Source organism: Seriola dumerili, unplaced genomic scaffold (assembly GCF_002260705.1).
Source record: "Seriola dumerili isolate Sdu_G_001 unplaced genomic scaffold, Sdu_1.0 BDQW01000088.1, whole genome shotgun sequence".
In the NCBI taxonomy this organism is placed as follows: domain Eukaryota; kingdom Metazoa; phylum Chordata; class Actinopteri; order Carangiformes; family Carangidae; genus Seriola; species Seriola dumerili.
Window position 1 is genome coordinate 14,679,148 of NW_019174343.1, and position 12,124 is coordinate 14,691,271.

Genomic DNA, 12,124 nt, shown 5'->3' on the forward strand with positions numbered 1-12,124 from the left:
GACCATGATAAAAGTCAGTTCACCTTGTTTTCAGGGTGCTGCTGAGTCAAGATGAAGGTCATTGCTGTCTTTGCACTTTTTGTGACCCTGTTCTGCCAGGGCTACAGCAGTAAGAGATTAATTTTTTTGCTCTATTATCAGAATAGTCCATTATTACAGGTTTATCAATAACCATGTAATACAGGTGCGAATACAAATATCACTGCATTGCTGTATCATTAAATTACCAGTCTGCCCTGTTGGCTTCCAGACTCCCTGGACTCGTGTCAGGGTCGGTGTGGTTATGGGACAGACAGTAATTTCTCCTGTCAGTGCAATGCATCCTGTGAGCGCTACAGAGACTGTTGTTCAGACTACGCTGAAATATGTAAAGGTGACAGCCAACTAATCATTACCCTTTTTCTAGGCTTGTAAGATTGTAAAACCATATTATTTTACAACCTGCATCTTTGCTGTTATCACTAGTCTGTTTCTTTCCCTTCTAGCTGGAGCCACATCTTGTAAAGGCAGATGTGGCGAGAAATACAACTCTCAGAACAAGTGCCACTGCAACTCCAAGTGCACCCAGTACAACAACTGCTGCAGCGACTACACAGACCTCTGTGACAGTAAGTCCAACCACGTGCCACCCGTAGCTGACCCCCGTCTCACGTGCCATACTGTATCTCACTGTTGACCCATAGCTTCTATCTGGTCATGTTGCTTGAACAGCTATGACACCTGGTGACTTTCACATGGTGTACTCAAAATCTAAGCAGTCAGCAGTCAGACAATGAGCACTGTATCTGCAGTTTGTGAAAATAACTTTAATATTTGTTGTAACCTTTTGTTTTTCAGTCTTTTCATCTGGATGTGTCACGGCCTAATAATGACTTTATATGCTGTCTTGCTTTGCAGTGGTAGAAAATACATTTACAAGTACATGAAAAGTACATTTATCCACCTACTGTACTTAAGTACAATTTAATTGAGTATTTCTACTATATAGTTGTAATCCAAGTATTTCAGAGGGTAATATTGTAGTTTTTACTCCACTTTAAGTATTTGACAGTTATTATTTACACAAAAAACATACAATAATTTTCTACAATACATCATGTGTAAGGATTAAACCAGTGGTTCCCAAACACTTTGGCTTCTGGAGGACAATTTGTCATCCTTCAGATTCATCTTGTGACCCTTTGAAGGGGTACGACCTCCAGGTTGGGAAACACTGACTGAACAGTCTAACTGTATATGAAACAGTTAAACTTGCTGCACCTCCACCAGCTTCAACAGTATTATAATATATCAATGTATATATCACATGCCACAGATGTTTTCTAAAATGAGTACTTTTACTATTGATATTGCAGGTTACACCTTTTTACTTTCACTGAAGTAGAATTTTCAGGACATTTAATTAAGTAGTTTACATTGTGGTATAGGAACGTTTACTTAAGTAAAGAATCTAAGTACTTCTTCCATTACCGTTGATTGTGAGACCAGCCTCTACAGGTCAAAGCTTTCAGTATGTGACCAGCAGGTGTCACTATTGTGCTATATAACATATAGAAAGCAAACTTCCCCTGCTCCCTCTCTGTTTAGTAATGCCCAGTGGCGGAAGAACTATTCAGATCATTGACTTGATCCTTTACCTGTATTCAGAAGTTTTATAAACAAAATGAACCTACAGTAAAATATGAGAAGTACTCCGTATGAAGAATGGCCCCTCTCAAAAGTGTGTATCACTGTATTGTTGTAAAATGTATCATTACTACTATTATTATTGACTGTAAACAGTATTTTGATGTTGTAGGTGGTCAAGTTGGAGGTCAGCTGATCTATCTTATATACTATTGTGATATTTAATGATACATACAAATCTATTATATATTGATTATCTCTCTCTCTCTCTCTCTCTCTATATATATATATATATATGTCTGATGTAAAATGTAATCCTAACACTTAATACGCAAAGTAAGTAATAACTGTAAAATAAATGTGGTGTGAAAGTATAATGTAGCATAAAATAGAAGTAATCAAATACAAGTAGCCTAAATCAAATTTTTAGATATAGTACTTGGGTAAATGCACTTTGTTATTAATTATTGTAAGTGTGTTTGTGATCTTCCACAGGTGATGGGGGAGGTGGCGGTAGTGTGATCACTGATGCTGAGATCAAGGCTGTCTCCGAGACACTTTACGCCCTGGACTCCAACAAGGCTTCAGCCTCAGAGTTGATTATTGAAGCTCAGGCTCTGGTGCCCAACTCTCAGACGGGCTCGCAGACAGATCTCTCCTCTCAGCCGTGAGCAGACAGTCTTAGTAGTAAAACCTCCTCTTCTTCTTGATTCTGATGTATTTACCTCTTTTTCTGCGTCACCTGTTGCTTGTGTTTGCGCTTCCAGCTTGTTCCGCTACCTGGATGAGGAGACTCTCTTCTCCAGGCCCACATATGTTGCTCTCCTGGCTGTGCTGGACAACTACCAGAGGATGACTGGACAGGCGGAGGACTTCAGCCCTGAGCAGCTGGCTGAGCAGGAGGCTTTTGTCAAGGAGACCATGTCCAACACTGAGCTGGGCAGAGAGCTGTTTGCCTTCCTCTACACAAAGGGTAACTAGGTCCATGTGAAATAATACATCCTTACACTGGTTCAGCACTGCTCACATAGAGGTCTGGTGAGGCTATTGCTCTGGTGCAGGGGTTCTCAAAGTCTGACACTGTGGGACACCCCACCTCAGACAAAACTGAGAGTCAGTGCATTATCTGTGGGCTACAACTTACAGCTTGAGCCCTGTTTTTATTTAGACTTTATTTGTTTACATTTTGTCAAACTGGCACCAGTAAAGGACCAGTGTGTAGGATTTAGTGGCATCTAGTGGCAAGGTTGCAGGTTGCAACCAACTGAACACCCCTCTCCTCAGCAATCTGTTTCCAAGCGCGCAGATCGGAGAACCTACGGTGGCCTTCAGCTAACATAAAAACACTAAAGCCCCTCTCTAGAGCCAGTGTTTGCGGTGTCCACCCTGAGCTACTGTAGAAACCATCTTAGTTTCAGGTGATTATACACAAATGAAAACATAATCATGAATATTACATTCCATTTCTGACACAATACATCCCCTAAATCCTACAACTGGTCCCTGCCGAATTAGAAATGAGCAGTCCCTGTTTACCGTACTGTACCCGTGGATGTACAGACAGACATCACTTGATTACTTTGATATTGATGAAAACTTAAAAACAAGATTTGTGGGCTAATTCTGGAGCTACTATAAGAGTGTGTGAGAGTCTCCCTCTAGCTTCCACAGATGGAAAACCTCTGCCCTTGTGTTTGAAAATGAATCTTATTCTTCCTTTTAAGGTGTCTATGCATCAGAGGAAGAGTTCATTCAGGATCTGAAGATGATGTGGTTCGGTCTGTACTCCCGCAACAACAACAAAATGGACTCCAGTGGCTTTGAACACATCTTTGCAGGTTTGGACAGAGCAGATGTCTTTGAAACACCATAAATGTCTTAAAAATGAACATTTCATGTGTTTAAAAAAGAACTATATCCTGTGTGGTAGGAGAGGTCAAGGGAGGAAAGGTGTCTGGTTTCCACAACTGGATCCAGTTTTATCTTCTTGAAAAGAGGGGACAGCTGAACTACTACAGCCACAGCTTCAACGGGCCTGTAAGCATCCACGATAAAAATGACGACATGGTGGTTTGTGTTGTGACATATGAGGCACTCCCTTCATTTTCTTTCTTTCTGTCACTCTCAGTGGACTACCTACCCTGACGTCATGGGAATGCAGTTCATGTGGGGAGGCTACTTCAAGCAGGTCGGCTCTGCAGTCATCGGCTGCAGCCCTGAATTTGACTTTGCCATTTACAGCCTCTGCTACATCACTCGCCCTGGAAAACAGTGAGTAAATCTACACGTCCTGTGATGTCCTTGATGATCTTTTCTGATTTCTTTTTTTTTTTTATTGTCCATCTTCCTCAGGTGTCGTCTGAGCCTGGGAGGAAAGGAGCTCATTATCCAAACTTACACCTGGGATAAATCTTTCTACGGTGATGGGAAGAAGTTCATTGGTTCCGCCTTTCCCGCAACCCCCAGGAACTGAAGCTGCCATCTGCTAACCAATAAGCAACATATAGAGCAGTCTGCCTGTCTGTCTGTCATTAGGCTCATTATGTAAATGCTTTGAAATAATATTCCCAACAGAAGCACTTATCTCAGTGAGAGGTACTCATAATAATCAAAATAATCTGAACAATGAATCTATCTTAAAATGCTGGTTCTTTTGTTTGAAGTGCTCCGGAAGTTGCTCACCCAGACACACGCATAGCCACTTGCATGAATAAAACAGTAAACCAGACAGTTGATTAATCTGCAGTGAAACATTTCTGAGCAGTCTTACAGAGCATGAGAATGTGGTGCTCTCCCAGGGGCATGATCAAACTGTGCCTAATGGGGCAAAAAATGGGCGTTTACACACTCTGAGCGGGCACAATACTGACACCAACCCTTCAGTAGTAAGAGCATGTGTGCATTTGACACAATTGCTTATTGTCCTTTATAACAGCAAAACAAAACCAAAAAAAAACTAACAAAATGCAGGCTTTTGCAGTATGAACTATGGAAACAAAAAGACATTAACAGATCCTTTTCTGCTTGACCTGCTCTGAACAGTAGCCACCAGCTAAACCTGTTCTTATCAGCTGTCCATAAAGCTGTGCGTGTAACTCCCCAGTGTGGGGTTAAGTGTGTGTGTGTGTGTGTGTGTGTGTGTGTGTGTGTGTGTGTGTGTGTGTGTGTGTGTGTGTGTGTTTGTGTGCCTGTGTGAATGGGTGCATCCTAGAGGGTGTGTGTGTGTGTGTGTGTGTGTGTGTGTGTCCAGCTGGGATGGGGGTTGATTTTCCTCTTTCACTCATCTAGGGTGACTAACAGGATAAATTCTGGTCTGCCGACAGAACAGGGGGACACACTTGCAGCCCTGTTTAAAGAAAGTATTACAGGAGATGGATCTGCCACTGATCCCATTGTCCACCAGTCTGTGTGCATTCATGCAAAACAAGAGCACAAGACCAGTCAGTTTACAGGGAAACTCCGGCCTTCAGCGATTCATCTGATTTTGGCCTCACATGCAGTCTAAGTGTTGCAGCAACATGACAATAAAGTGAGCCCCGGGAAGAATTTCTCTTGCTATTTTGTCAGACAATATTACATTTTCTGAGCTGGTGACTCTAGAAATTAGAAGAGTAAATCTTCTCTCTTTTCACACTGCCCTCTTTTTAAAGCCCCAATGGAATCAAATTAAATCACAGTGGGGCAAATAAAAGAAAAAAAGATTCAATTGTTTCTTTTGTCACTCACACAACTTCATAATCGAATTATAGCTGGCCACCCGCCAGCATGTCCCCGCATCTCCCCCAAATGGGCTTCTCCTGGCAAATCTTGTGAGCCACCTGACTTTTGTTTTGTAATTATATTATCCCGCTCTCCCTTTGGCGTGTTGCGGCTAATGGCTGCGCGGGCTAGCCCAGCTGCACATGCAGAAACAAAGCTGCTTATGGGGCCAGACAATGGACCCGTGGAAAAGGGACGCCTGAAGGCGGTCAGCCAATGAGCACGCACAACAGGGGGCCAACAGAGGGTTTAGGGTAGGGTTAAGGGGGTTTAGAGGTTCAGGCAGAGAGGGGGTGTCTATTTTACCCAGTAGTGGGGTCCATCAATGAGATGGTTAGTAGAAGGACACATGGTCAACATCACCCCTGTCTCCCCAGGGTCGGTGCTGGGCTGGAGGGAGGTTCAAGTTTGGCTTAGATGCTGGCCATTTCTAAAGTTGATGGGGGACCATGAAATACAGAGCAACGTTCATTCTCTGGAGTTTTTTGTTTGCTTTCTGAACAATTTGATGACTGCATTGTCATTGGTTTACCATAGGTATACATTTCGAAATGGACACAGTCATATGCAGAGTGAGAGATACAATCTGACCTTGTTAGACTATTGCTGCAGTAAAAGTATATCTGAGGCTGCTGATATTGTAGGAAGAAAAAGATTTTTGATTGCTGCACATGTAATCTATCCTTATCCCTAAGTGTGAGCACACACACATACACACACACAACACACACACACAAACACACTGACACACACACGCACACACTCCTCATGCTGTGGTGTCGACATCTCTCTGAGGACTTCCAGTATGACAGATGGACAAAGCCCACTGTCCCCCACTATCACACACAGAAACACTGGGGATTTAGAGGAAGGTCATGTTTGTGTGTGTACTGGAGTGAAGTTTTATCTGTCCTCCATTTAAAAAAAAAAATTATAATAAACTAAATTCCCATCTCACAAACATACCTAGAGAAGGTGAGGGAGGGACTGTCCTCTGAGCAACGTGAACATGCTGAGTGAGCCGAGCAGCCAGTGGAGAATAGATGAGCATCTGAGCCACAGACTGTTAAAATAAGAGATATGTTTAAGAGAAGGCCATCTGCAGGATGGCCTCATCATGTGTGGCCAGCACTGAGGGACCTGGGGACATTATGGCATACATACAGTATTGCTCTTGAGCACCACTTGTGGAACATGAAGAATGGAGGACGTGCAGTAAGTGGGTCAAACTGGAAGTAGAAATGATAAAGAAGCAGTTTTGTCAAGACAGACTTGTTATTTATCAAACTGGGATGCAACTCATACCTCTAAAATGAAATAAAAAGCGAATTCCGTTTTCTATAAGTATCATAAAATGCGTTGTGTGTGTGCGTGTGTGTGTGTGTGTGTGTGTGTGTGTGTGTGTGTGTGTGTGTGTGTGTGTGTGTGTATGCAATAGGGACACAGGGCCTCAGCTATCATATTCCCCTGCCAGTTCCACTCTGGGGATGGAAGAGGCCTAGCTCTGCTATTCCCATTTCAGGCTGCAGGTGTGGAATAGGACAGGCAGAGACCCGGGGGGTGGGTGGGGGGGTGTTCGGCCTGGGAATGATCGGGGAGGCAGAAACACGTACTTTAGGTGTGCAGATTATCTTGTAAAGTGCCTCAGGCCTCTCATGTAGAGCTAAATCTAAACCCTGAAGCACATATATTCTCTCTATAGACCCAGTCTACAACCCCTACAACCTGAATTAAGTTTATTATTTCAGATAGTGCGGAACCAAAAGTGAACAAACTGATCTTTTGTTCTGGTATTTTTTGCAAGTTTGAGTACACAGGTACTGCCTCGAGGAAATAGCCATATGCCTTCACTCAAGAAGGTGAAATACTAAATTATCTGAAATCTTTCATATTAAACGTAATTTAAATAGCCTTTCTACAGCATTAAAAAACAACCTTACAACTATTGAACGATATTGATAAGTAAAAACATTCATGGGTGTCACGTAGAAACATTCAGTACGGGTCATGGTGCTTTAAGCTTCAAAATACAGAAGCCTTGCACCCAAATCCTTCAGAGAGGAGGGGGTGACATGAGTCATATTACTGATGTAACTGCACACCTCATGTGACCAAACATACCCCGTCTGGTCAGAACTGCCTCCTGGGTGAGATGAACTTGCTCAACAGCTTATCTCCGCAGTGCGGAGGGATGGATGGCTGGAAGAGGGGATGGAGCAAACACCTGCTCACACGCAACTTCAAGCTGTCACATACAGTTAGGCTCAGCCGCCTGAGCGCGTCTCCCCTCCGCTCAATGCAAACGTGCCGCGGATTTGGCGGCCGCCCTCGCAAAGCAACAAAGACCCGGGCCTCTCCTGTTTGTGTTTCAGTGAGCTTATGCACATCTCTCTGACCCTCCACATAGGCTACACACACACACACACACACACACACACACACACACACACACACACACACACACACACACACGCAGAGGCGACGAGCCACGGGCCGGCCACGCGCAAGCTCAGGCGCGTCAGCAGGAGTTGGATGGAGTGGGAGGAGGAGGAGGAGCTTCTTTACCGTGGAGGTTAAAACCCAGAGCCCCCGCAGAGTGACCCGCACTGAGACAGACAGACTCTGTGGGACAGCACCGAACTTCAGCACTGGTTCATGGGCAGAGAGACCAAACTGTGATCCGAGGAGGACAGAAAACTTATCACCAGAATATCAAACGTCTTGAAGAAGTCCCGGAACACTTCAGCACCGGTAAACTTTATACTCGTATTATTCATGTGATTGATGCAGCCGAGACTCAAACTTCTTTAACATTTTAGTCCTGATCTATTACATCTTTTCTTCAGTTTTTGTCAGTCATGTGGTGAACCGCAGTTTTAATCCTCCAGCTTTTGTGTCCAACTGAAACAGCAACATAGAAAGTCAACAGGCAGTGAATATATCTAATGAAAAAAAGTATAAAAGGCTTATCTCAATATGCTTCAGTCGACGTTTAGCAAATAGCTGCTCAAGCACGCAATTTGTGGCGAGACATTAATATTTCTGGCTTTTGAAAAGTCTATTTCAATTCAATCTGAGTCCTCTGTCACTGATCTGGGGGATGTCGATCTTTCATTTAATCCCACGGTCGTCGCTTCATCCGCGGAGCAAATCCTGTGATGCCCCAGATTGAAGTCCTGTCAGTGACTTGATCTCGCCGGGGCATTACCAGTTCACAAGTTGACCGGGATTACCCGGAGAGAGGAGGAGAGGAGACAGAGGGGCAGACAACGTGGAAAAATAGATAATGCATATATGAAAAACAAATAGCCATTATGTGCGATAAAGGTGTTAAAGTCAGTCAGCCCGTGTGGTGCTGTAATGTTTCGACCAATCAGAATGTGGCTAAGGAAGGAACTGTCCGGTGCTGAAACACTGAGCCCGTTTTGAACACTGCTGAGAATCAATAGTTTTAGTTTTTTATTTAAAGTTATTACTCTTTATTATTGATATGCGTTATTATTGATATTACTTATTATTGGTTATTATTGATGTTATTTATACTCACTGGCTCCTAATGTAGCCGTTTAACCACCTCATTAAAATATGATTTGACATTTAAAAAAAAGGACTTTAGATGTTCTTATTTTGCTTCTTAAGCTTGATTCAGTTAACATTTATAACATTTAAATAATATTTATGTACATTTTATTGCCTACATGAAAGTCTTTTTTACACTGCCAGGATAAACTAATGTAGAAACACTGAATCATTCCTTTTTCTATTGGCCTACAGGTGGCCTACTCTTATTTAAACATATTGAGTCTTAAAATACTGGAATCTATTGTCTATAAAATCCCCACCAAGTCTAAGTTTTTAATCATAGAGTGCAAACTTCTGCAGGTTGCTAAACCCCAAAACCTCCAGAAAAAGGTAAAGAGGGCATGACCTCAGGTTTTCAGTGGTAGCTAAACAGCCCTGTAATAAATTAATTATCAGTAACAAGCCTTTCACATCAAACCAGGGAAAAGAAAGCATTTATTGTGAGCTGATTTATACTCAGGTACTTGAATGCCACCAATGCTTCATATTAGCGTAAACCATAAATCGGGATATTTTACCACATAACTGTATCGTCACACTAGATTAGCGCAATCATAGATAACTTTAGGCTGTGGTGAGCAAAGGCATGAGGTGTCTGCACTAAAGTAAAGTAAAAGTATTCATTAGAGTCAACTGTGTGGTGTTGGTAGTTTAATCTATAACAATGCATCATATTTCATAAACTGTGCTTGTATGTAAAATTTAAACATGTTAAGTAACTAGTAACTGTCAGATAAATGTATTGGGACAGCATTTATAGAGCCCCTTTCTAGTCAATTGACCTCTCAAAGCACTTGACAATGTGTGTTTCATTCACCCATTCACACACACATTCATACAATGATGGTGCAGCATCAGAAGCAGTTGGGGTTCAGTGTTTTGCTCAAGGACACTTCAACAATTTGGGATACTGGGGTAAAAAAAAAAGGCAATTTTTCCTCTGACATGCAGTGGAGAAGAAGAAGTGTAAGAGGGTAAGGATATATATTTACAACAGTAATGAGGATGATTTGTCAGCCTGTCAGTGTGTGCACCGAAGCGCATGTGTTTAACAAAGATGTTTTCTTTTTTTCTACAGTACTATGATGATTAAGCCGTATGTGAGACAAGGCGAGGGAGAGGAGGTCATCAGCCCTCTGCAGTGGATGGATGAAGACATGAGCTCACCTGATGGAGACACATCAGTCTCATCACATCACTACAGAGCAAGTGGAACAAACCCACAGGTCAGGGAGATGGGGAGTGAGGATGCGGAGGAAGACGAAGAGGACGAAGAGGAAGGACAGGAGGATGAAAACAAATCCAAACGGCGAGGGCCCAAGAAAAAGCGCATGACCAAAGCACGGCAGGAGCGTTTCCGTGCGAGGCGTGTAAAGGCTAACGCCAGGGAGCGCTCACGTATGCATGGTCTAAATGATGCTCTGGAGAACCTGCGCACTATCATGCCCTGTCACTCCAAAACCCAGAAACTGTCAAAGATTGAGACATTACGGCTGGCCCGCAACTACATCTGTGCTCTGTCTGAGGCCCTGGAGGGGGGCCTGTCCACAGAGAGCAGGGCCTTCATGGAGACACTGTGTAAGGGACTCTCTCAGCCCACCACCAACCTGGTGGCCGGCTGCTTGCAGCTGGGACCAACTCCCGGTGCTGGGATGAGACCTGAGGACAGACACGGTGTTCGGGCACCACCTCCTCCTCTTGGTGGCATGGTGAGCTATTCCTCTCCAGGCCTTCCAAGTCCGCCGTATGGTACGTTTGACTCTGCTCACCTGCTTCACCTGAGGGCGATGAAAGGAGGAGCATATGAGAATCACTCGCCACATGAGTATAACGCTGGCGGTGTTGGGACCCCTCCCTACGACGGTCCTCCCACACCACCCCTGAGCATCAGCAGTAACCTGGTGCCCAAACAGGAGCCTTCACCTCATTACCCACCCCCACACCACTACTCCCCTTCCCCTGTGGAGCAGGGCCTGTATCAGACTCAGAGCGGCTATGACGTACACTTGGAGGGGCCATACAACACCTACCATCCACCACACATGCCCCCCCGACACATAACCTCCGTCTACAGAGACTAAAGAGGATCAGCAGAGTGGATTCTGCTTCATCCAGCAGTACACCCTGACTGGTCGAGTCCAGTCTCTGATCATTCATGAACACTGACTGATGCTGATGTCTCTCAGACTTTAAGACTGAGGAATCGATCTTTCTCAGTAGACAGACTGCTAGTAGAACGGTAGAATAAAAATGGTTTTAAATGTGTGGAGCACTTGCACAGTAGACTAGCACTGCTGAACGTTGTTAATATTAGAAAATACTTGACTTAAACCAATACACTTTCTTGAAAAAAAATGTTTACCAAATAAGACCCCGCAGGTCCTAACAGGAAATCTTGCTTTGGGCCATTTTGACCAGATGTCCTGTTTTTTGTAATATAAGCACTTCTTCTTTAGCTTTGGTAACACCAGATATTCTACATAAATTAAAGTATTTTTATTTATTCTCTAATTTAATACAGTATATATGGACTTTAATCTGATGTGCAGGTGTCTGGTTTTCCTTTTGTATATATTTGTGGTCAAGACTTCTTCTTTCTTTGTTACTTAGACAGATAGTTTGTCCCTTATACTATTTTTCTTTTGTGTCCAGTTTTCTTTGTTGGGTATTATTTCATGTTTTGCACTGGAAACACAGTCAGAGGTAGATTTGCCAGCACAATGTAACTGATTTTTGGAAGGTGTCTGCACCTTAAGACATAAGGTGTCTTATGGACGGAGAAAAACAAACTGGAAGAAAATACGTGGGGAGTGATTGGATTAGCGATCAAGGCGAAGATGCAAAAAATAGCATTCTCAGGTTAACATTGTGAAAATGAATATCTAACTTCCAACAGATTTTGCATTGGATTCCATGTTTTTTCTTAAGACTCTGTCATTTTGTTTCTTTTGGAAAAATTGATGTTATTAAAATATTAAAAATTCAATCAGTCCATGGATTCTCTGTTTACTTTTTGTTAAAGTGGTTAATGCTGAAGGATGGATGGATGGATGGATGGATGGATGGATGGATGGATGGATGGATGGATGGATGGATAGATGGATGGATGCAGATCCTGTTTGTCTCTCATTTTTCTCTCCAGGCCTTGGTGGTTTAG

At 43.1% G+C, this 12,124-nt stretch overlaps 2 protein-coding genes across 2 annotated transcripts; both read left to right on the forward strand.

Moving 5' to 3' along the window:
* The first annotated feature begins 18 nt into the window (after positions 1-18).
* On the forward strand, positions 19-4,365 carry endou (endonuclease, poly(U) specific). The gene is made up of 9 exons (XM_022745227.1): positions 19-109; positions 251-373; positions 486-608; positions 2,122-2,293; positions 2,394-2,599; positions 3,351-3,464; positions 3,557-3,663; positions 3,755-3,897; positions 3,979-4,365. The coding sequence occupies exons 1-9, from the start codon at positions 52-54 to the stop codon at positions 4,097-4,099; spliced, it is 1,167 nt and encodes a 388-aa protein (XP_022600948.1). The 5' UTR covers positions 19-51; the 3' UTR covers positions 4,100-4,365.
* A 3,651-nt stretch (positions 4,366-8,016) lies between these two features.
* On the forward strand, positions 8,017-11,048 carry LOC111221622 (neurogenic differentiation factor 4-like). Its single transcript, XM_022745076.1, has 2 exons — positions 8,017-8,136; positions 10,046-11,048. The coding sequence occupies exon 2, from the start codon at positions 10,050-10,052 to the stop codon at positions 11,046-11,048; it is 999 nt and encodes a 332-aa protein (XP_022600797.1). The 5' UTR covers positions 8,017-8,136; positions 10,046-10,049.
* The last annotated feature ends 1,076 nt before the right edge of the window (positions 11,049-12,124 follow it).

Bases quoted from the DNA above. Each gene is read 5' to 3' on its own strand.
- endou (XM_022745227.1), top strand. From the start codon at position 52: ATGAAGGTCATTGCTGTCTTTGCACTTTTTGTGACCCTGTTCTGCCAG. The intron at 3,465-3,556 runs GTTTGGACAGAG...CCTGTGTGGTAG, and splicing joins CTTTGAACACATCTTTGCAG to GAGAGGTCAAGGGAGGAAAG. The intron at 3,898-3,978 runs GTGAGTAAATCT...CATCTTCCTCAG, and splicing joins ATCACTCGCCCTGGAAAACA to GTGTCGTCTGAGCCTGGGAG.
- LOC111221622 (XM_022745076.1), top strand. From the start codon at position 10,050: ATGATGATTAAGCCGTATGTGAGACAAGGCGAGGGAGAGGAGGTCATC.